Source organism: Myxine glutinosa, chromosome 5 (genome assembly GCF_964187855.1).
Source record: "Myxine glutinosa chromosome 5, kmMyxGlut1.1, whole genome shotgun sequence".
In the NCBI taxonomy this organism is placed as follows: Eukaryota; Metazoa; Chordata; class Myxini; order Myxiniformes; family Myxinidae; genus Myxine; species Myxine glutinosa.
Window position 1 is genome coordinate 107,211,868 of NC_136265.1, and position 24,334 is coordinate 107,236,201.

Sequence of the window (24,334 nt, forward strand, 5' to 3'; positions counted from 1 at the left end):
AAAGTGATGTAAACTGATATCGAACTCAATTCACGGACAGTACTGTGTTAAACTTCTGTACGTTTTCCAGAAGTATCTCTTTATTTTGCACATTAGCCAAATTTTGTTTTAACAAAAACAAAAGTTAAATTACGACTGGGATTACAGACAGTAAAATTACAGTTCAGTACTTTGTGTAACCCCCACGAGCATTCAGGAGAGCACGTACACGTCGAGGCATGCTGTTCACGAGATTTGCCAAGGTTTGGACAGGAGTCGCTTGCCATGCAGTGACAATAGCCTGCTGCAATTCACGTGTCGAGTCAGCCTGCTGGTCCAAGTTGTCGATTTGACGCGTTAATTCTGCCCACAAGTTCTCTCGGATTCATATCCGGGGACATGGCAGGCCACTCCATATGCTCTACACCACGGTCAGCAAGAAAGTGTTGGATCCTGCGAGCACGATGAGGCCGTGCATTGTCATCTTGGAAGACAAAGTTTCCTCGAAAGGCTGCACGAGCAAATGGAAGCAATGTTTCTTCCAGAATGGCCCTGTACTTGAACTGGTTCAGGTTTCCATTCAGAACAACCAGGTTAGTTTTGCCCCCTGCATGAAAAGCAGCCCAAACGGTCACCCCACCACCTCCAACTTGGACTCTTGGCACTATACAATCTTCGTTGTGGGCTTCATGCACTTGTCTGCGCACTCGGACGCAGCCATCTTGACGATAGACCAGAAATCTAGGCTCGTCACTGAAGATCACGTGATTCCAGTGTCCTGGCTGCCATTGACGGTGCTCTCTGGCCCACTGCAATTGGCGCTGGCGGTATTGTCTGGTCAGGCGTGGCTTTCTCAGGGGACGCCTGGCACGATAGCCTGCTTGAACCAGTCGTTGGTTGACTAGCCTTCTGGATACAGGCACATTTGTCAGTTGCTGCCACTCAGCCCCAAGCCGATTAGCTGACTTGGTACGGCCATTGCGGACTAACCGGTGCAGCTGGCGATCATCCCTCCTTGTGGTTCTGCGTCCTGTGGTAACAGTCCTGACCTCGGTATTGGAGTAGGGACACCCCTCTGAGCATTTTGTTTCAGGAGCTTTGACACCTGACCTTGAGTGATGCCATACTGCCGAGCAATAGCACGCTGTTTCCTGCCGTAATTTCGTAAAGCCACCACTCCATGACAAACAGCATTGTCGAGTTGACGGACCATCTCCAGAGGAAGCGGCAATAACGTTTGGAGACGTGCAGCAGTTGTTTTCCACTAATACAGAACGCAACAACCCTTATATACCCGATTGTGAAGCCAATCGTCAAATGTACCTGTCCTTACATTTTGCCCCGCCACCTGTGATATAATCCTGTTATTGACTTCTTGCTGCGACAGACAATCAGTGACATGGTTCTTTTAACAAATAAATCACCGAAGCGTAAAAGAAACTCACCAGATTGATATACTGAGTTAAGAAATTAAACCCGTCAAGAAAAAAAATATATTCCATATTAAATGCCAAGTCTGTATATATATATATATATGTGTGTGTGTGTGTTTGTGTGTGTGGATGTATGTGTATGTGTGCGTGTGTGTCTGTGAATATGAGAGAGACAGAATTGTGAGGAACAGAAATGAAAAAAAACGAGGTGTGTGTGTATGTGTGTGTGTGACCCACTCCCCCATGTGTGTGTGTGATCCACTCTCCCCCTTGTGTGACACACTCTCCCCCGTGTGTGACCCACTCTCCCCCGTGTGTGACCCACTCTCCCCCGTGTGTGACCCACTCTCCCCCGTGTGCGTCATGTGGGAGGGAGAGGATTTGAGCTCTTAAAGTCACATTTTACTTGAGATCTAATAACACATTTCAATCTGTATTTCCCAAGTGCATGCACATGCAATCACATGTTATCAGAAGTAAATACATTGTGTCGATTGCATTATTTGTGGATCTGATAAATTGGCAGTAACCATTTTGTGAAACTGAATGTGCAGCTGCAGAATTGTGTCCTTCCCCCTCTCTCCCCATCTTGTCTGCCGCTCACCTTGTTTTTTGTGTTTTGTGTGTCGGTTTGTCTTTTTGTGTGATTAATGTTAGCTCTTTCACGAGCCTCGATCTTGTATACAAAAAAAACAAAAAACAAAACAAAAAAAAAACTCAATATGTCGAAATGTCACACACGTCCATGCCCGGTGACCCCACTAGTATATACATGGGTGACCCCACTAGTATATATATATATATATATATATATATATATATATATATATATATATATATATATATATATATATATATATATATATAATTTAAGAAACAGGAAGTAAATTCCTGCGTGGGGCTGGTGTGAAAAAATTCTGACCCAACCCGGGACTCGAACCCAGGAACCTCATCACTTACGCGGTGACAGCCCACTGAGCTATTGAGTCTCTGGGATATCCTCAGAGATTTCTCACACTAACACTGCGAGCTTTTATAACTGAATGTGCAGGTGCAGCATCTCACTCAATATTTCGAAATGTCACATACGTCCATGCCCGTGGGATTCCCAAGGGTGACCCCACTAGTATATATATATATATATATTTATATTTTTTCTGATTACTTTCTACGGGGATTGACTTCGCACTTTCCAACTGTGAACCTTTCCGAGAGCATCATTTCACTTCAGCTACCCAACACCCACCTGTATGGTGCGGAATAAATCAGACCGCATTTTCCGTCCGTATTTATTTGAAGACTATCAAGGCAAAATATCCAAGGATTTTTTTCCGAATCGTGTGATTGAAAGAGAGAAGTGACAGAGTGTGAAAAGGCAATGCACTGATTGTTTGGCAGTGGGGCCACACTCGGATAAACAAAAACAAGGGAGTAAACAATTGGGAAAACAGCAAAGGAAGCAGTAACCTTCTTGTAAGAGGTTGTTTTTACTTGTGTAGGATTAATCAGGGTGGAAAATATTTCCTGTAGGAGGGATGGAAGATGATGACATTTTGCTGCATTTTATTATTTAAGCCTCAGAGGGGAGAGTGTGATTGGACTGCTTTCAGAAGGCCGTTCCACATGCGGGAGCAGAGAGTGGAGTTGTACCGAAGCCTGGATTTTTTTGGTTTAATCGGGAGAAGGTTACTGGAGGAATGTGTGCGTCTTGGAGGAGGCAGAGGCAACTAGATCGGAGCGGAGGCGGCTAGATCGGAGCGGAGGCAGCTAGATCGGAGCGGAGGCGGCTAGATCGGAGCGGAGGCAGCTAGATCGGAGCGGAGGCAGCTAGATCGGAGCGGAGGCAGCTAGATCGGAGCGGATTTTTATTTTATTTTTATGTATACCAAGATCGAGGCTCGTGTAAGAGCTAACATTAATCACAAAAAGACAAACTGACACATGAAACATAACATAAAGGGAGCAGGAGACGAGATGGGGAGAGAGAGGGAAGCACACAATATTCCATATTAAATGTACAACATTTGAGAGCAGAGATATCGGGAGATCTGTAGGAGGGAGAAGGCTTTGGGGGAGGAGGCACGGGAAGGGGGGTGGGGGGTGCGAGAGGTATAAAACACATTGACATTGCTAGGACTTCCAGGACAGAAGTCGGAATTTCAAAAAATTGGATCTGGGGTGAATTAACAGGGGTAGAAAAGATCAAGGTCAAGAAGGCAGCTAGATCGGAGCAGAGGCAGCAAGATCGGAGCAGAGGCAGCTAGATCGGAGCAGAGGCAGCTAGATCGGAGCAGAGGCAGCTAGATCGGAGCAGAGGCAGCTAGATCGGAGCAGAGGCAGCTAGATCGGAGCAGAGGCAGCTAGATCGGAGCACAGGCAGCTAGATCGGAGCAGAGGCAGCTAGATCGGAGCAGAGGCAGCTAGATCGGAGCAGAGGCAGCTAGATCGGAGCAGAGCCAGCTAGATCGGAGCAGAGCCAGCTAGGTCGGAGCAGAGGCAGCTAGATCGGAGCAGAGGCAGCTAGATCGGAGCAGAGGCAGCTAGATCGGAGCAGAGGCAGCTAGATTGGAGCAGAGGCAGCTAGATTGGAGCAGAGGCAGCGAGATTGGAGCAGAGGCAGCTAGATCGGAGCAGAGGCAGCTAGATCGGAGCAGAGGCAGCTAGATTGGAGCAGAGGCAGCTAGATTGGAGCAGAGGCAGCTAGATTGGAGCAGAGGCAGCTAGATTGGAGCAGAGGCAGCTAGATTGGAGCAGAGGCAGCTCGATCGCAGCAGAGGCAGCTCGATTGCAGCAGAGGCAGCTCGATCGCAGCAGAGGCAGCTAGATCGGAGCAGAGGCAGCTAGATCACAGGAGAGGCAAAGCGACCCGTCTGCAATGTGAGAGCTTCAGGCCTTGCCCTTTGGCCTCATGGTAGGCGATGCCAATAACGTTGAGAATTTTTGATTCCACAGAATCCAGGAGACAGTTGTGATGCTGGGGCCCCAGCCTGTAGGAAACAGCAGTACGACATTGAAGTATGCACAAAGGCCTTGTAACCTGTGCGTAGTTTGTTGTGAATGTTTTTTTGTTGTTGTGAAGTTTAACTGACAAAGTTTTTGTTTCGACAGACGTGTTGCTGAGCTGTTCCTTTTTGACTTTGAAGTCAGTGGGATCCATCTGGATGTGGAGAAGGTAAACCAGTTGAGCCAAAAAACATTGTGTATGCCTGGTGGTGTCGGAGGGAAAAATGTGTCGAAGGCATTTGGGAAAATGTCAGGAAATGTTTGTTTAAATTTTGTTTTAGGGGAAAACGAAAATCAGACTTCAAAAACTGAATTACAAGATCTATGTGAGAAATTTACCACTGAGCTGCAAATGTATCTCTGTATTCTGCCATGTAGCAATTGGATGTAATACGTTGGACAGCACCTGGCCAGATAAGATATTTTTGGTATGTATAACGCATTTTACAATTATTACATGACAACCATGACAATTACAATTACATATGGGCAGGGTACAGCCTGAAGTACCCCGTGGGGGTCCTCACCCCCTCTCGTCAAAACTCAAAGTGAGGAACCCGACCGAAGCAAGGGTGGAAATCGCTCCATTTATGACTACGAAATGTCTGATGCCCGACGTGGGGATCGGTTCCGGAGGTTTGGGACATGGAATGTAGGGACAATGACATGGAGATCAGGAGAAGTGGTGGAAGTATTGGTCAGAAGAAGAGTGGACATATGTTGTGTACAGGAGACGAGATGGAAGGGAAGTGGTGTGAGAATGGTGAAGGGTAGGCAGGGACAGAAATACAAGTTTGTGTGGCAAGGGTGCCCGGAGGGCGTGAATGGTGTTGGTGTCCTGTTTTCTGAGGAGTGTGCAGACAGTGTGGTGAGTGTGACTGGAGTGAGTAATAGGTTGATGATGGTTAAAATGATGATTGGAAAGCTCTTGGTGAACGTCATCTCGGGATATGCTCCGCAGGTTGGTCGGAGCGATAAAGAGAAGGACAAGTTCTGGTGTGCGATAGAGAAGCTGATGGAAAACGTGAAAGATGAGGAAGTTGTTGTGGTAGGAGGAGACCTAAATGGACATGTGGGAAGTAGTATGGATGGTTTTGAGGGAGTTCATGGGGGTTACGGATATGGTGTGAGGAATGGAGAAGGCGAAACGATTTTGGAGTTTGCTGATGGAGCTGATTTGTTGATTTGTAATACTCAGTTCCAGAAAGAGGATAATAAGCTTGTTACATACACATCAGGTGGGTCGACGACAACCGTTGACTACCTGCTGGTGTGTAGGCGAGATAGGGAGCACCTCGGGACACAAAGGTGATCCCGGAGGAGGAGGCTGTTTCACAGCACCACTTTGTTGTCTGCGACATACGGGTGAAAGGTGTGAGGAGAGCTCGGCGGGTGAAGTACCAACCGAGAATAAAGGTGTGGAGGTTGAAAGAGGTGACAGTGAGGGAGGCATTAAAAGAGAGGCTGAGTAGGGTAGAGGATGATGTGGTTGAGCTTGAAAGTGGTTGGATGTCAATGAAAGATAGTCTGTTGGGTGCCGTTGGTGAGGTATGTGGATGGACAAAAGGACCACGGAGGCACTCGGAACCATGGTGGTGGGATGATGAAGTTGGAAAGAGGATTGACGAGAAGAGGAGGAAGTTCAAGGAGTGGCAGAAGGCGAAGGGTACGGGAGCAGAAAAAGCAGAGCATGAAAGTTATAAGGCAGCCAAGAAGGCTGCAAAGAAAGAGGTAGCAAAGGCACAGGAGGCACGTAGGAAAATGTTTGAAGGACGCTTGGATTCGGAAGAGGGTCAGAGAGCGGTATTCAGGATTGCAAAGCAGATAGCGAAAGAGAGGTGTGATGTGATGGGGGTGAGTTGCTTGAAGGATGAAGTGGGACAAATCGTTGTGGACCCAGATGGAATTAAAGGAAGATGGAAAAGATATATGGAAATGCTGCTGAATGCAGAGAATGAATGGGCTGGCAACATAGAGAGTAACCCAGTTTTAGGACCGGCAGAGAAGATAACTGAGAAGGAAGTTGAGGAAGCGATAAAAGCAATAAAAACCACCTTTAGAGGCCATTTTTCCCCGCAAGCGGGGGTTGGCCTTTTTCGGGAACTGTGGTTGTTGTTGTTTTTCGGTCCCCTTTTTGAAGCAATGTTTTACGGCCGGATGCCCTTCCTGACGCCAACCCTTTTTGCCGCCTTTAACGACAAGCAGAGAATTACCAGTGAACTGGTACTCAATTTGCCGACCTCGGAAGGATGACAGGCTGAGTCAACCCCCCTGGCGTTAATTCAGCGATTGACCGGGATTCGAACCCAGGATCCTAGGATCCTAAGCCGGCACCCTAGCCGCTAGCCCAACACCAGGGTTAGCCCAACACCAAGCGATAAAAGCAATGAAGAGTAGAAAAGCGGGAGGGCCGACGGGAGTTGTGGGAGATATGTTGAAGGCAGCAGGAAGTTTGGGTGTGAAGAGAATGACAGAGATCTGTAATCTGGTGGTGAAAGAAGGCCGCATTCCAGTGGATTGGGAACTGAGTACCCTCATCCTTCTATACAAGGGGAAACGTGACCCTCTGGACTGTGGCTCGTATCGAGCGATAAAGTTATTGGAGCTTGGAATGAAGGTATTGGAAAGTGTGTTGGAGAGGAGGATAAGGAACAAAGTGAAGATCGACGAAATGCAGTTTGGATTTATGCCAGGAAGAGGAACGACAGATGTGCTTTTTATTGTAAGGCAGATTTAGGAGAAGTACATGGAGAAGAGGAAGAAGTTGTTTCTTGGGTTTGTTGATCTGGAGAAAGCATTCGATCGGGTTCGACGTGAAATATTGACACGGGCATTGAGGAAGTTAGGAGTGGAGGAATGGTTGATCAGAATAGTGATGGCAATGTACAAAAGAGCGCGCACAGCTGTAAGGACGAAGGACGGGAACAGTGGTGAGTTTGAGGTGACGGTGGGAGTGCATCAGAGGTCGGTACTAATTCCACTACTATTTGTAGCTGTTCATATTGATTATGTTCATCTCAGATTGTTCAAATAAAGTAGGGGCAACTGCGTAGACACGTATTCCTCAGAGGCAGAACTTCAGTGCCAAACCATGTGATACAGGAAGCTCAAGGGGTCTGGACAGTCATTATGGATCCATATTGAAGCATTGGAACTCCCTCATTTGCTAAATTTAAATATTAATTTAAACAAACTTAAAACAGACCTGCAAAGTTTAATAATAATAATAATAATAATGCATTTATTTTATATAGCGCTTTTCAGGGAGCCCAAAGACGCTTTGACAGAGTGCAAAACATAATGCAAAGCAAAACATAAAAACAATTGCAAAAAACAAGAATCAATAGGTAAATAATAAAAGCAAAAGGAAGGAGAAGGAGAAGAGATAGTCAGGGGTTAAATGCTGTGGGTTAAATGTTGAATGCAGTGTTGAACAGGTGGGTCTTGAGTGATGTTTTGAATGTGGTGAGTGAGGAGGAGTCTCTGATGGTGTGAGGTAGTGAGTTCCAGAGGGTGGGAGCAGCGATGGAGAAGGCCCTGTTCCCCCAGGATCTGAATTTGGTCCAGATGGGGGGGGGTCAGGAGGTTGGTACCAGCAGAGCGGAGGTTGCGGTTGGGAGTGTGTCTGGAGAGGAGGTCAGCCAGGTAGGATGGGGCCAGGTTATGGAGGGCTTTGTAGGTCAAGAGGAGGATTTTGTACTGGATTCTATGGAATGTAGGGACAATGACAGGGAGATCAGGAGAAGTGGTGGAAGTATTGGTCAGAAGAAGAGTGGACATATGTTGTGTGCAAGAGACGAGATGGAAGGGAAGTGGTGTGAGAATGGTGAAGGGTAGGCAGGGACAGAAATACAAGTTTGTGTGGCAAGGGTGCCTGGAGGGCATGAATGGTGTTGGTGTCCTGTTTTCTGAGGAGTTTGTAGACAGTGTGGTGAGTGTGACTAGAGTGAGTGATAGGTTGATGATGGTGAAAATGATGATTGGAAAGCTCTTGGTGAACGTCATCTCGGGATATGCTCCGCAGGTTGGTCGAAGCGATGAAGAAAAGGACAAGTTCTGGTGTGCGATAGAGAAGCTGGTGGAAAACGTGAAAGATGAGGAAGTTGTTGTGGTAGGAGGAGACCTAAATGGACATGTGGGAAGGAGTATGGATGGTTTTGACGGAGTTCATGGGGGTTACGGATATGGTGTGAGAAATGGAGAAGGTGAAAGGATTTTGGAGTTTGCTGATGGAGCTGATTTGTTGATTTGTAATACTCAGTTCCAGAAAGAGGATAATAAGCTTGTTACATACACGTCAGGTGGGTCGACGACAACCGTTGACTACCTGATGGTGCGTAGGCGAGATAGGGGGCACCTCCGGGACACAAAGGTGATCCCGGGGGAGGAGGCTGTTTCACAGCACCACTTGGTTGTCTGCGACGTAAGGGTGAAAGGTGCGAGGAGAGCTCGGCGGGTGAAGTACCAACCGAGAATGAAGGTGTGGAGGTTGAAAGAGGTGACAGTAAGGGAGGCATTAAAAGAGAGGCTGAGTAGGGTCGAGGATGATGTGGTTGAGCTTGAAAGTGGTTGGATGTCAATGAAAGCTTGTCTGTTGGGAGCCGTTGGTGAGGTATGTGGATGGACAAAAGGACCACCGAGGCATTCGGAAACATGGTGGTGGGATGATGAAGTTGGAAAGAGGATTGACGAGAAGAGGAAGAAGTTCAAGGAGTGGCAGAAGGCGAAGGGTACGGGAGCAGAAACAGCAGAGCATGAAAGTTATAAGGCAGCCAGGAAGGCTGCAAAGAAAGAGGTAACAAAGGCGCAGGAGGCATGTAGGAAAATGTTCGGAGAACGCTTGGATTCGGAAGAGGGTCAGAAAGCAGTATTCAGGATTGCAAAGCAGATAGCGAAAGAGAGGTGTGATGTGATGGGGGTGAGTTTCTTGAAGGATGAAGTGGGACAAATCGTTGTCGACCCAGATGGAATTAAAGGAAGATGGAAAAGATATATGGAAATGCTGTTGAATACACAGAATGAATGGGATGGCAACATAGAGAGTAACCCTGTTTTAGGACCGGCAGAGAAGATAACTGAGAAGGAAGTTGAGGAAGCGATAAAAGCAATGTAGGGTAGAAAAGCGGGAGGGCCGACGGGAGTTGTGGGAGATATGTTGAAGGCAGCAGGAAGTTGGGGTGTGAAGAGAATGACAGAGATCTGTAATCTGGTGGTGAAAGAAGGCCGCATTCCAGTGGATTGGGAACTGAGTACCCTCGTCCCTCTATACAAGGGGAAAGGCGACCCTCTGGAGTGTGGCTCGTATCGAGCGATAAAGTTATTGGAGCATGGAATGAAGGTTTTGGAAAGGGTGTTGGAGAGGAGGATAAGGAAGAAAGTGAAGATCGACAAAATGCAGTTTGGATTCATGCCAGGAAGAGGAACGACAGACGCACTTTTCATTGTGAGGCAGTTGCAGGAGAAGTACATGGAGAAGAGGAAGAAGTTGTTTCTTGGGTTTGTTGATCTGGAGAAAGCATTCGATAGGGTACCACGCAAAGTATTGACATGGGCATTGAGGAAGTTAGGAGTGGAGGAATGGTTGATCAGAGTAGTGATGGCAATGTACAAAAGAGCGCGCACAGCTGTAAGGACGAAGGACGGGAACAGTGGTGAGTTTGAGGTGAAGGTGGGAGTGCATCAGGGGTCGGTACTAAGTCCACTACTATTTGTAGCTGTGATGGAGGTGCTGGCTCAGAACGTAAAGGAGGGTTTACCGTGGGAGTTGTTGTATGCAGATGATCTGGTGTTGATTGCGGAAAGTATGGATGGACTGAAGGAAAAGATGAACAAGTAGAAGGAATGTATGGAGACAAAAGGTCTGAAGGTGAATATCGGAAAGACGAAGGTGATGGCAAGTGGTAAAGCATGTGGTGAGGTGGAAAGAACTGGGAAGTGGCCCTGTGCTGTGGGTAGGAAGGGTGTCGGAGTGAACTCCATTCAATGTACAATGTGCACTGAGTGGGTTCATCAAAAATGTAGTGGTCTGAGAGGGTCATTAACCAGTGTGGCAGCTACATTCAAATGTAAGGTGTGCACAGAGGGAGCTGCAGATGGAGGAAATGTTGAGTTGGATCTTGGAGATGGCGTGAAGCTGGAAGGTGTGAAAACATTTTGCTACCTCGGAGACATGCTGAATGGAGAAGGTGGATCAGACTCGGCAACGGTTGTTCGAGTGAGATGTGCATGGAAGAAGTTTCGGGAACTGGGTGGCGTGCTGATGATGAGGGGAGTGTCGTTGAAGCTGAAGGGAAAGGTGTATGCTGCATGTGTGAGAAGTGTTATGATTTATGGGAGCGAGACATGGGTAATGAACGTAGAGCAGCAACGAAGGTTGGAAAGGGTGGAAATGCGAATGGTTCGGTGGATGTGTGGAGTATCATTGAGAGAGAGGAAGACAAATGATGAATTGCGAAAGATGATGGGAATAGAGCCTGTGATTGATGCTGTGAAGAGGAACAGGTTGAGATGGTTTGGTCATGTGTTGAGGAAGGATGAAAGTGACTGGTTGAGAAGAGTGATGGAAATGAATGTAGAAGGAAGCAGAGGACGGGGAAGACCGAAAAAGACTTGGCTAAAGATGGTGGAAGAAGAAATGCGGGCAAGGGGGTTAACAAGGAGAGATGCAGAAAATAGGGCAAAATGGAGAAGATTGTCATGGGGACCGCAAGGCTAACCCCCGCTCTAGCAGGGAAAATGGCCTTTAAAATGCATGTTGTTGTTGTTGTTGTTGTTGTATTCTCTGGGATATGGGGAGCCAGTGAAGCTTGTAAAGGACGGGGGTGATGTGGTCACGGGTCCGGGAATGGGTGAGTAGACGGGCAGCGGAGTTCTGAATGTATTGGAGTTTATTGGTGATTGTTGAGTGTGAACCATAGAGGAGGCTATTGCAGTAGTCCACACGGGAGGTGATGAAGGCGTGGATGAGGGTTTCTGCAGCCGTGGAGGGGAGGGATGGACGGAGACGGGCGATGTTTTTCAGGTGAAAGAAGGCTGTCTTTGTGATCTGTTTAGTGTATTTGTCGAAGGAGAGGGTTTGGTCAAAGATTATGCCAAGATTCCAGATGTGAGGGGAGGTGGATACTGGGATACCGTCGATGTTGAGGGCAAAGTTATTGGTGGATTTTATGAGCGTTTTTGGGCCAATGATGATTATTTCAGATATATCATAGGACTATTTTAAGGACTATTTTCACCACGTGACACACGATACTGGCTAATCCTTGGCAACGCTCATCAGCAGCCGACATCATTGGGTCGACATTCCTGTGTGTCGCGTAATTATGGTAATTGATGATAATTTTGTGTTTGCCTGCAGCGCCATGCTGCTGTCAAGCTACATGTGGAGCTGCTGGAGCTGCAGACAGACTTCCTGGCCGGGACGTATCTGCCTTGCAGAGTGGATCCTCGTGCGATGCCTCCCCACTTAGGTCCTTGCTTCCCCCAGCAGGACGGCTGGCTCCAAGTATCTGGTCTTCACATGGACTCGCCAGATGATCTGGTATGATTTCAACATCTTCGGGGATACTCTGATTCACCATACGTAATGGCAATATTGGCCGCGTTGTGCCAAACAACCAACCCCACATCCAGTCACCGCTAGGTGATGTTCGGCCTCATTCCCCCCCCCCCCCCCCCCATCCTCCTTGTTCAGCTCTGTCTATGCAGAAATTTTCAGCCATCTTCTTTAGGAAACTTTGTCTGGCAACACAACCTGCCATAGGCTCTCTCCTCTCGCTCTCTTTTTTTTTTTTTGTCCAATCCTTTCTCTTTTTGAAGTCTGGTGTTGGCTTAGCGGTTAGGGTGCCAGCTTGGGATCCGAGGATCCTGGGTTTGAATCCCGGTCGATCGCTGAATTAACGCCAGGGGTGTTGACTCAGCCTGTCATCCTTCCGAGATTGGCAAATTGAGTACCAGTTCACTGGTAATTCCCTGTGCGTCGCAAGAGACGACTAACAGGGTTGGCGGCAGGAAGGGCATCCGGCCATAAAACATTGCTTCAAAAAGGGGACCATGGTGCCCAGAAAAGGCCAACCCCTGCTCTGTGGGGGAAAATGGCCTCTAAAGGTGGTTCCTTTCTCTTTTTGCCTTTTCTTAATTTTCCTGTGACCATGTTGTTCCAAAACTAACATGAAATGTCATTCCTTGAGTTCAACAGTTTCATTCTTACAGGAATACCTGTCTCTGTCGATTTTCATGACATTATGGAAACTTTGAATCAAAATAAATAAAAACATTATTCCACTTCTTTGCTTGCGTGAGGCAGGTACGGGAAGTTGCTTATCGGACCTACTTGCACCCAAATGAGGCCCAGCTCACTCGCCTAGATGCCTTGCTTGAAAGTCGCGATCGTTTAGCCAAGCTGCTGGGCTATCGCACTTTTGCAGACCGTGCCCTCCGTGGAACCATGGCCAAAAATCCAGGCAAGCGTCTTTGCTGCATCGATTAGTACATATTATGTTTTGAATCGGTTCAAAGGTCAAGTATGGCTTATCTACAATTTGCATTTACCTCCCAGAAAACAATGAACATTCCTGATTGTAAACAAACTTTATTTGAACAATCTGAAATGAACGTAATCAAATCGACTGCATGTATTAGTATGTGGTAGCATGTCCTTTGGTATCACACGTTGTTTGAACCCGTGAGTCCATCGAACCAATGATATTCTGTTTGATAGCATGATGCTGATTTTGCCAAATGTGGAGTATATTTTGTTGTAGCTCTTGCATATTACTTGAACGAGGTCGGCTTTACTGCACCTCCTGATCGATGTGTTCCCAGACATGTTTGATGGTGTTCATGTCTGGACTCTGTAATGCCAAGAAGAAGCTGCAAGAGGCTCAGCCCTTTCCATCTCTTCCAGGCAGAGATTATTCGAGGCATACGGCATGTGGGATCTTGTATTGTATACTGCGAAAAAAAACCAAAACGGGTTTCTTGTGTACCAGCAAAACATTGCAGACATGACACAGATTAGCGTTAGCTCTGCCTGGAAAAGACTAAATTTAATACAGCTTTTCTCCTGGGCACTACAGAGCTCTGCCGTGCATCCCCTGAGCTCTGCCGCACGTCCCTCGAGCTCTGCCGCACGTCCCTCGAGCTCTGCCGCACGTCCTCCAAGCTCTGCTGCATGTCCCCTGAGCTCTCCCACACCCCACACTTCCCTCGAGCTCTGCCGCACGTCCCCCGAGCTCTGCCGCGCGTCCCCCGAGCTCTGCCGCGCGTCCCCCAAGCTCTGCCGCACGTCCCCCGAGCTCTGCCGCACGTCCCCCGAGTTCTGCCGCGCGTCCCCCGAGCTCTGCCGCACATCTCCCAAGCTCTCCCACACCCCACACTTCCCCCGAGCTCTGCCGTGCATCCCCCGAGCTCTGCCGCTTGTCCCCTGAGCTCTGCCGCGCATCCCCCGAGCTCTGCCGCGCGTCCCCCGAGCTCTGCCGCGCGTCCCCCGAGCTCTGCCGCGCGTCCCCCGAGCTTTGCCGCGCGTCCCCCGAAGTCTGCCACGCGTCCCCCGAGCACTGCCGCGCGTCCCCTGAGCTCTGCCGCGCGTCCCCCGAGCTCTGCCGCACTTCCCCCCGAGCTCTGCCGCGCGTCCCCCGAGCTCTGCCGCGCGTCCCCCGAGCTCTGCCGTGCGTCCCCCGAGCTCTCCCACACCACACACTTCCCCTGAGCTCTGCCGCATATCTCCCCCGAGCTCTCCCGTGCACCGCCCTGATCTCTCCCATGCACCCCCCCTCCCCCGAGCTCTGCCGTGCATCCCCCTGATCTCTCCCCTGCACCCCTCTCCCCCCTCCGAGCTCTCCCACACCCCACACTTCCCCCAAGCTCTGCTGCGAGTACCCGGAGCTCTGACACTCATCAGAGCTCAGTAATGGTGGGGGGGAGGGGGGCGAAGCGGGAGTGGGGGAGGTAGACAGGGGTGTCAGACATCTCATCAGTGTGTGGGAGCAGAGCCCCCTCCCTCACACCTTCTGCGTCCCTCCCCTCAAAACTTCAACCCACCCCCTGCCCTCCCCCCCTCCCCATTGTTTCTATGTCCCTCCCCTCAAAACTTCTACCCACCACCTGCCCCCCCCTCCCCCATTGTGCTGTCTCGCATGTCCCCCACCCCAAGTTGGCCCTTGGCAGGGTATCATTTTATTTTTCTTACACCTTAAAATAACCTTGCATTAATGCTTTGTACTTTGTTTTGGCTCTTGTTTTGACTGTCTTACAGGAACCGTCATGGACTTCCTGGTGAAGTTATCGAACAAGCTTTCAGAAAAGTAAGTAGATGCTTGCTCAATATTTTAGCAGAGAATTATATTCTCACGTTATGTGAGTTGTACGTTTATCTTGGGTCCTTCATTTCTAGAATAGTTACCAATGTTGTCTTTTTCGGTTTAATAACCGGTGGCATTCTATTTGACACTGAAGCTGTCCACGCACCAAACTCAGGTAATAAATCCGTGTGAATCCAGGTGACTATTAACTCTTACAGAACATACAGACGAACACACGAGACACAACACAGGATCGTTAGACGAGACAAACACCGCCATTGAGCTTAGGGGAAGTGTCGTCACTTCCCGAGGCACTCTGGGACCAGTGACGTCACAACAATGGCGTCGCTTTTCTCACCGCACTTAGCCGAGCATTTCCTAAGGAGGAATTTCCTCCTCCCTATAGATATTGGGATTGTCCATGATCTATGCTTTTAAATGTGAATGGCAAACAAGGAAGCAGCACGTACCATTTTGTAAAGTGTTTGGTTTGACTCCGCCGGGGTTTTAATCTCCTAGACTCGGAGTGCATACTCTAACGATTACACCACCGAGTGCAAATAATAACTAACTTCAAAAATAAATATCAACTGCTCTTCTTTTTTTGACATTTGAGGAGCGGGTAAATCCTCGAAACTGCAACTCACCTGCGCTCAAAGTGGCATCCATCGTGCGGGATTGCAGGAAGTCGTCGTGGAATTTGGAGAAACAAGGATGCGCTGTTAAAAATGGCTTTTTATAAATTGAAGGCCTAATCACCCAGAATTCACTTGGTTGAATCTCCTCAATGTTTTGCGGTGTTGAAGTGAATTTGTGTTTCAGTGTGGAGCGGATCCATGATTGATTCTGGATGGATCGTTACGTTCCTTACCAACTTCCTGAATGCTTGTAGCTTCTTCCTGTCTCATCACCACCTTGACCTATTGACTTTGCCGTGTCATTGATATTGTTATTCACAGTTGAAAACGTTGTGTTTATTTTCATCACTAGAACACAGCAAGACTTCACTATGATGAGGGGAATGAAGATTAAACTAAACCCCAAGAATCCAGTAAGTTGTGAATTTATTTCTGCTTTTTCTACATGAGGTTAATTTATCTTGCCTGGGATTGTAAATATTTGTCTGAAGCAAACACCCATAGCTGTTTAATGGTTGAAGATAAGTAAATCTTTGATGCATCTAAAATGTCGATTTGTGTTACGTGCTCCTCCCCAAACCCCGGTTACGGTGTACCTCCAAGCCCCGAGAGGAGTCACGGCAGAAAGATGTGTTATTCTGTATGCCAAGGATCAATGGTGAAACCACACCAATTGTTACCAACAAACAAGTATTGTATTAAGGTCACACAAGAATAACGGTACAGTAACAATATTAATCAAAAGTACAATCAATATTATATCATTCCTATGATGGTACCATCAGTTTCGTAATATATAACTCACTGTGCTCCAAGTGAGCGAAAAGAAGAACATTCCCAATGTCTCTTTCCCGGATTCAAGCCAAAGTTGATTCCGGCTTCAAGCCAAAGTCGATCCACTCCAGTGATCGCCCGTACGATGTCGTATCGAGACCAGAATCCCGTTGGGTTGACAGTTACACTGCCAAAGATGGGCGAAGGTGTCCTCGAGAAGCGACGGGGAAATCACACCCTCGGGTATGGACGTTCCACGGCTCCAAATCGGCGAACCGCAGATTTCCCACTCAAAAGCCACGTTACACACGCACACCAGATTAACGTCTGAATGCGGTGAAATGGTTGAAGCGAAGTGAAAAACCTTGAGCGATGCGCAAACCCTGCGCGCGGTAAAAATGGCCGACGGCCCGTTCTCGTGGCGTAACGGCACTCTGATGATTCTCTCCGGAATCAACCGCAAAACCTGTCACGCAGGTTTATCTGTCACAGCGATGACAACTCTGTCACAGGAATCCCTTTCCCGGGAAACCCAAAGTTCACTCGTGACCCTCGTTCGCCAATCGTTCGCTCCAGACCTCGAAGCAGCTCGGCTTCTTGTCCGACTCACTCGCTCCGCCTTCTCTTCCTCCTCTTCCTCTTCGTCGTCGCCCGGTTCCGGTTTCATTTAAAACATTAACTTTTTTACCTTTTGAAAATAGTAATCTCTATTTCCCTCAAACGACAACAATAATAGTACATGGAATCAAAAATGTTTACAGTGGATGAAAACCACAACAACGGAAGTGACGAATCCGTAACAATTTGTGAAGTATTGTTGTGTTTCAGTAAAAGTTTCTCATTGAATAATCCGAACTTACAAGTCGGTAGAGCCCACGTTTCAGCGAGAATCCACTCACCTTGTTCACGGCAGATGTCGTAGTGAAGAAGAAGCTTGAAAATTGCCACGTGACACCAACCGTTGGTAAGGTGAATTGGTCCGTTGCTCAATCCGGGCATCCTGTGACGATTGCAGACGATGTGGGAGAAATGTTATGGCCTTGTCCCACGGCCGTGACAGATATGTTATGGCCTTGTCCCACGGCCGTGACAGATCGAATCGCAAACCGCCCATTATTTTGGGAGATGGTGATTAAATATTTTCCCAAATGGATTCCAAGAAAGACCAACTGATCATTGTTTTATGGTTCTTGTGTGAACTGGATGTTCTCGTCCACCTGTTCAGGTAATTAAAGAAGTCTTGGTGTTCACACTTCTTTATAACGACAGAGATGAATGGTGATGGCCATGTGGATTTTGAGGTTTACAGGAGAACATCAGGAGCACTCTCAGTAAGTGTGGTTACCCCGGATGGTCTTTTTTTTTTTAAAGCAGGAAGTAATCAGAACAACATAACGTCTGGTGAAGAACAACAGTACACGGATCAAGAAAACATGACACTAGTGACCATTCCTTATGTGGCTGCGTTGTCTGAGAAAGTGAGAAGATTCTTCTCCAAGTTTAGCATTGTTACATCATATAAACCACACAGAATTCCACACAGCCAGTTGATGTTAAGGACAAGATCAGGAATAATAGGAAACACAATTTAGTGTATGACATCAAATGTGGAGACCCATCATGCACCTACATAGGAGAAACTCGGCAAACTCTTACGGCCCGTATGAACCAACATTGTCGTCCGGCTTATGAAAAGGCCTTGAACTCTGCTGCATATACGCATTTGAACCTGCATGGTCACGGCTTTGATAACTGTCACGTGGTCAACTTAGACAAATAAAAAAGTGGTTTGCTCGTGGTGTAAGGAATCCATGTAGGGAAGAGTTGATTGACCATCTCTCAACAAAAGGGTCGGTTTGTGATTCGATCCGTCACGGACGTGGGACAAGGCCATAACATATCTGTCACGGCTGTGGGACAAGGCCATAACATGTCTCCCACATCATCTGCAATCGTCACGGGACGCCCGGATTGGTCAATGGACCAATTCACCCTACCAACGGTTGAGGTCACGTGGCAATTTTCAAGTTTCTTCTTCACTTCAACATCTGCCGTGACCAAGGCGAGTGGTTCCTCGCCGAAACGTCGACTCTACCGACTTGTAATTCCAGATTTTTCAATTATAAACTTTTACAGATTTATTCAACTTGATGAATTGTAACAACCTGCATCGTTTTATTGTTGTTTGTCTGGATAGTACGAGATAGCAGAGCCTGAACGGCCTCTTAGTTATCAACGTTATCTTTCTTCTGTAGAGCAACGTAATTTAGATGTCGTAAAATCTGGGTTCTTTGGTAAAGAAAGAGAAAAAGACATAAAATGTCACAGCCCCCGTGGTTTTAGTAATTTCGCTGCACAGAGTTAAAGAGCTAGCCCATATTTACAAGATTTATGTGTCTACAATGATTAATGTACAATGATCCACAAAATGGCCACGACTCAGCGATCTTTGATCAGCTTGCAAGAAAAAATGAACTGCCAGTCGGCCATCTTTGGTCAGATTACAAGCCAAAATCTTCTGTACATGTACACTCTCATGCGTTGTCTTTGTGCGAACTTTGAACACAATCGGTCCATGCATGTCCGAGAAATTGTTGGGGACACGTTTAAGTAACAAAATGGCCGCCAGTCGGCCATATTGGATCTGATCTCGAAAACAAATAATGTGCTTATGTTTACCATCATGTTTTGTGTTTGTGCCAAGTTTGAACAATATTGCTCTGTACACATCTGAGATCTATGACTGCGTACGGACTGACGAGATCCAATCCATAAGCCCCCATTTTGGACTAAGTCTTACACCCCTGCAAGAAAGTTAGGGCCCAGCACCGGGAATTTGACACAACTAGGGCATGCCCGTACTATATCTATATCTAAAATTATATCCCCCCCCCTCTATTTACATGAAATGGTTTGGTCCAAAGCGAACGGCTTGCGAGTACGGTGACAATCCCCCCCCTCTATTTACATGAAATGGTTTGGTCCAAAGCGAACGGCTTGCGGAGTTTGGTAAAGAAATCGCCATAGCATGCACAAACGCGCAGGAAAGCGAAAGAATCGCAAATTAGTTTTAATTAGTTTTAAAACATCGTTTAACGCCAACATAGCGGCAACATAGTTTGCCAACGTGAAATAAATGAATACGTTCTCAAATGTGCCGTCCGAGGCAGAGTCTGTTCGCCACGTTCGGCACACGTGATAGCTCGCTGCTCTCTGATTGGTTGAATCGTTTTTTGGACATAGCTCGGTAACTACTTCTCCGATTAATATGAAACCTTGAAAAGGCACATCCTCGGGTCCCCAGCAATATACCTGGCAAGTTTAAAGTATATCGGACCCGTGGTTGTCGAGAAACAGCGGTCACAGACAAACATACAAACATACACACAGAGATTACTGGAATTATAGATAGATATCTACCTTTGTTGGTGTCATTTTTCATTTCTACCTTTCCTTTTGAGATTTTATTTGAGATGCTTCATTTAATTGGATTGAAATTATGCTACATGTGTCTCGCTTGGGTTGGAAACAGCAATGGTCACAGCCTGATTGAGAACTTCCGGAGTCTTGTTGGCAGAGAGTTAGCTGAACGGATTCGAAAACCCACGATCGAGCTTTAGATGCCTTCAATGCAGATTTGAATTTGGGAATTTTCAGTCCATTATCTAATCTCGTCCAAGCCCAGGATGTGCTAATCTCTCATCGAAGCTGAAGGAGCTCTGGACGAGTATTAATGTTACAAATTAGTCTTGATTGGATAGCTCAACGTAGTTTGTGCAATCCATACGTCGGTCGGAGGATATTTCATTGTTCTTATTTGATAGACAAATAAGAAATGCGAGCAGTCTTATTTCTGTAAATGCCGACTTATTTATATATCTTTTTTGTATACAAAATCTCAACTCGATGGAGAGTTAGATGGCAGAAGGTAAAAAGACAACGTAACGAGGGTAAGTGAGTGGTGCCACAGCTTGACACAATGGAAGGAATGAACAGGAAAAGAGGAGTGGAAGAAACACAGTAAAATGCTCGTGATAGGGTTAGCTTAGGTAGGCTTAACAAGGGTATAAAGGATTGTTTGTAGGATAGTTGTAGGATAGTCTCAATAATGTTGAGAGCTTTAGATTCCACAGCATCAATGAGGGCCCGGTGTGATGCTGATGTGCCATCCCATAGGGAAAGCAGAACACCATTGAGCTGTGGGCAAAGCCATTGGTGGCCGTTGGTAGTTCTGAATTTTCAATGGGCTCAGAAAAGTAGAGGAGGCCCAGTTTGCTGCCGGCTTTGGAGGCCAACGATGCTATGTGGTTGGCTCAAGAGAATGCGTCAGTTGGTGAGGCTTAGAGGTTTAAGAGGCCAAACCTCTTCCTGTGTCTGATCATGACCATAGACAGGTGGCCTTTCTTAGTGACAGGGTGAGACTGAGATTTCTTTTCCAGAATTAAAAGACATGTTCCACCTATCAGTCCAAGATCTACTTGATTCCACATCCTCAGAGAGTGACGTAGCTGCTTCCTCTTCAAGACTCTCAGTCTTGTTTTTTTTAAACCCTCGATATCAGATATGGGATCAGGACTCTCTCTCTCTCTCTCTCTCTCTCTCTCTCTGTCTCTGTCTCTGTCTCTGTCACTCCCTCTGTCTCTCCCTCTGTCTCTCCCTCTGTCTCTGTCTCTCTCTCTCTCTCTCTCTCTCTCTCTGTCTGTCTCTGTCTCTGTCTCTGTTTCTCTCTGTCTCTGTCTCTCTCTCTCTCTCTCTCTCTCGCCCCCTGCAGGCCGTTTGTGTCGGGCGTGGCGTCATGGCGGCTGTGAGCATCTGCTCTGTGTTGTGGTGAGTCCGTTGTGAGATTTCCTCCTCTCCTGCCCTCCCCTGCCCCCCCCCCTCTCCCTCTCCTTTTCCATCCTGTGTGCTTTGGCATTTGTTTTCATCCGTTCTACACCTTTGTCTTTGAGAGAGAGAGGATTGAGAGCGGGCCCATTTTGGGTGCGGCCTACTGGCTTTGACGGCGCTTTGTAAGCCATTTTTGTGCTTATAATGCACGTTTATTATTTACTTTAGTTCGACGATTTAGGTTTGATACCTTCTTGTCCGGTTCGGACAAGGGGGGGGGGGGGGGGGTAAATTCGCTGGTATGGCGAATACACGCTCTCGTTACGAGGCGTTCGAAAATTGAACACGTAAGCATGCATTCGCATGTGTTCCGCCTGAAGGAGCTCCTACTGAGGACATTATCCTTGCCGTGGGATCCATCATAGGAGACGGTAATGTTTGAGCGGCATCACGAATGAACCAGAAATTTGTTGTCTTCGTGTCAGAAGAAAAGTTCGTTCATGACGTCGTTAGTACTGGTCTAACCATAAAAGGGGGTCATTATATTACGGTATCCCCTATGGATACGCCAGCTACCAAGATAACAATATCCAACGTACCACCGTTCATGCCAGGCGAGAAACTCCTATCCGTTCTGTCTCGTTATGGTAAAATTGTTTCCCGAATCTCAATGATTCTGCTCGGGTGTCGCAGCGATCGTGTCAAACACGTAATGAGCTTTAAGAGGCAAGTGTACATGATTCTCCCGGATCGCGGAGCCGACACAGGTTTAAATATATCCTTCAAAGTATGACGATCGGGAATACCACATGTATGCTTCCTCAGCCTCCTTAACATGCTTTAATTGTGGAGAATTCGGACACGTTAAAAGGTTTTGTCCTAAGACCTCTTGTCCAAAGTGTGGTGAATCGGGACATAACAAAAGAGATTGTAAAAAGGCCAATCCCTCCACCGCGCCTTCTGACACCCCGACCATGCTCTCTGACACCCGGACCATATCTCCCGTCACCCCTACCGTACCTTCCGTCACCCGGACCGTATCTCCTGTCACCCCTACCGTACCTTCTGACACCCCCGACCGTACCCACCGACCCCCCGACCGTACCTTTTGACACCCGGACCGTACCTTCTGACATCCGGACCGTACCTTCTGACACCCCGACCTTACCTTCTGACATCCCGACCGTACCTTCTGACGCTCCGACCGTACCTTCTGACTCCCCGACTGAGTTGTCTGACACACCAGTGCTCTCCGATTCCAATGTGATGACACCCACCGATGTGACCGACACAACCAGCATTGCCCCCTTTCCCGAACCCATGAACGAAGAATCCATAGTGTATTCTAAAAAGCGAAGAGCACCAGTGCTAAGCAATTTCGCTGGTGCTGCAAAGAAGGCGGTCATGGGCGGCACCATTCCCGGTGCACATGTGTTCGAGTGTCCCTCTGACATTCCCTCACTAACTGGGTATATGAATACCGTTGCCAACGATACCAGCGAGTCTCATTATGTAAATGAGCCGAAAAATATAATTTGTACCTCTCACCTGGAAGTTTCCGTGTGCGAATCCTCCAGTGAAATTACTGCCATTTCCGAGCTGGGGAATGGTTTTCCGCTTGTTTCCCCTTTAAATACCGAGCAGACTAAGGATTCAATAAACGTCCCCACTTTACAAACGGGGCCGGTAAATCTGAGTTTGCTGGGATCTCAAACCCAAGCTCCAATCCCAGATACAAAAAATATCCACCAAAGTGTTAACGAGTGCTCACGGGAACACCTTGGGAAACTTGGGAAAGAGAGAGAGAAGCAGACAAGATCGTGGGGGCAGCAGGTAATACCCCAGAACCTGACGACATGTTATCTGACGTGTCTGAGTCCGAGGATGACATTGAAGCAACCGAGCTGTCACAATCGGTGATAGGTCACTCACAGGTATCCCCTCAACTCATTTTTACCTTCCTTAACGAAACGTATCGTCACCGTAACATCGTAATTAAAGACTATTTCCCTGACTTGGCAGCATTCATTTGCACCGCAAAGTCAATAATCAAAGCACATGAGGATTTTGACCTGACGAGATCTCAATTCCACAGATTAAGAAAATTTGTTACTCGAGCAGGTACGGAGTGTTCCCAAGCACAGGTCGATTTCATTAACACGGAATGAAAAATATCTCCCTTGCGACCTTAAATATGAATGGTGGGGGTGCAAGTCACCTCCGTCAGGCCCAAGTTAAAAATTTGTTTGATCGTAAAAAGGCAAATGTTCTTTTACTGCAAGAGACCCACATCACACCTAACGTGGAACATGACTGGTGCCAAACTTTTAAAGGACAATGCTATTTTAGCAATCTGTCAGCCTCATCTGCTGGGGTTGGTTTTTTTCTAAAGCCAGGTCTAGCTTTCGAGTCTTGCTATTTTCATGAAGTCATAAAAGGCCGGCTTATTTTTCCTTCAGCTCGTACATCAAAACTTCCGCTGCACCATTTTCAATGTGTACGCACCCAGTGAGAGCAGGGACCGAAAGGCCTTCTTCACCTCCATGGTAAACCTCCTGAAATCAGTTGATCTCGACCAATGTGTGTGCATTGGTGGTGACTTAAATTGCACCTTTGACCCTTCGAAGGGCAGAAATTCTGCAGAACCCCACCCCGAGTCCCATGCGGATCTATCCCGTTTCTTTAAGACGGCCGGTCTACTTGATGTTTGGCGATTGCATCACCCGAACGTAGCCCAGTATACCTGGTGTCGATGTGCCAATGGTCGGGTGTCGTCGGCAAGACTCGACCGCTGGTACATTAATGTACCCTTTAGGAACGTCGCGGTCTCTTCAGGTTGTTTTCCGTCAGTGTTTTCAGACCACCATATGGTAACCTTAGATCTTTCTTTTCCTCAACCCACATGCAGAAATAGTTACTGGAAGTTTAACGTTAAACTGTTAGAAAATAGTTTATTTACAGACTCCTTTCGTGATTTCTGGGCTGAAATTAGTACAAAAAAAATCTTCTTTCTCCTCAATTAGTCTTTGGTGGGACAACCTAAAGGCCCAAATTCGAGTATTTTGCCAACAATTTAATTCAGACTGTACCAATGTAAAACATATCACGATGGCTTGCTTGGAAGCAGATATCTTAAGGTTAGAGGGCAAGTTGGCCAATGAGAGCAACGCAATGAACTATCGGTTGCTACTCGAGAAAAAGGCCCAATTAAGGGATTTGATCCCTGAAAAAGCAGCGGGCACACTGGTTAGGCTAAGAATACAGAATATCAAGGTTTCAGATACCCCAACTAAGTCTTTCTTTCATCTAGAAACTGTAGATAAACCAACATGACTTATATCTTCGGTTTTGGACCCAGGGGGGAACATCCTTACTAATC

The 24,334-nt window shown here is 47.2% G+C and overlaps 1 protein-coding gene across 3 annotated transcripts in view; it reads left to right on the plus strand.

The window, feature by feature from the left end:
• The window catches only part of MIPEP (mitochondrial intermediate peptidase), a 202,529-nt gene that overhangs the window by 48,428 nt on the left and 129,767 nt on the right, over positions 1-24,334 (plus strand). For all 3 annotated transcript variants that reach the window (XM_078778500.1, XM_078778502.1, XM_078778501.1), the window contains exons 6-10: positions 4,521-4,584; positions 11,773-11,955; positions 12,721-12,877; positions 14,671-14,719; positions 15,707-15,767. In XM_078778500.1, the coding sequence (XP_078634626.1) occupies positions 4,521-4,584; positions 11,773-11,955; positions 12,721-12,877; positions 14,671-14,719; positions 15,707-15,767 (514 nt within the window). The remainder of the gene's footprint in view (positions 1-4,520; positions 4,585-11,772; positions 11,956-12,720; positions 12,878-14,670; positions 14,720-15,706; positions 15,768-24,334) is intronic.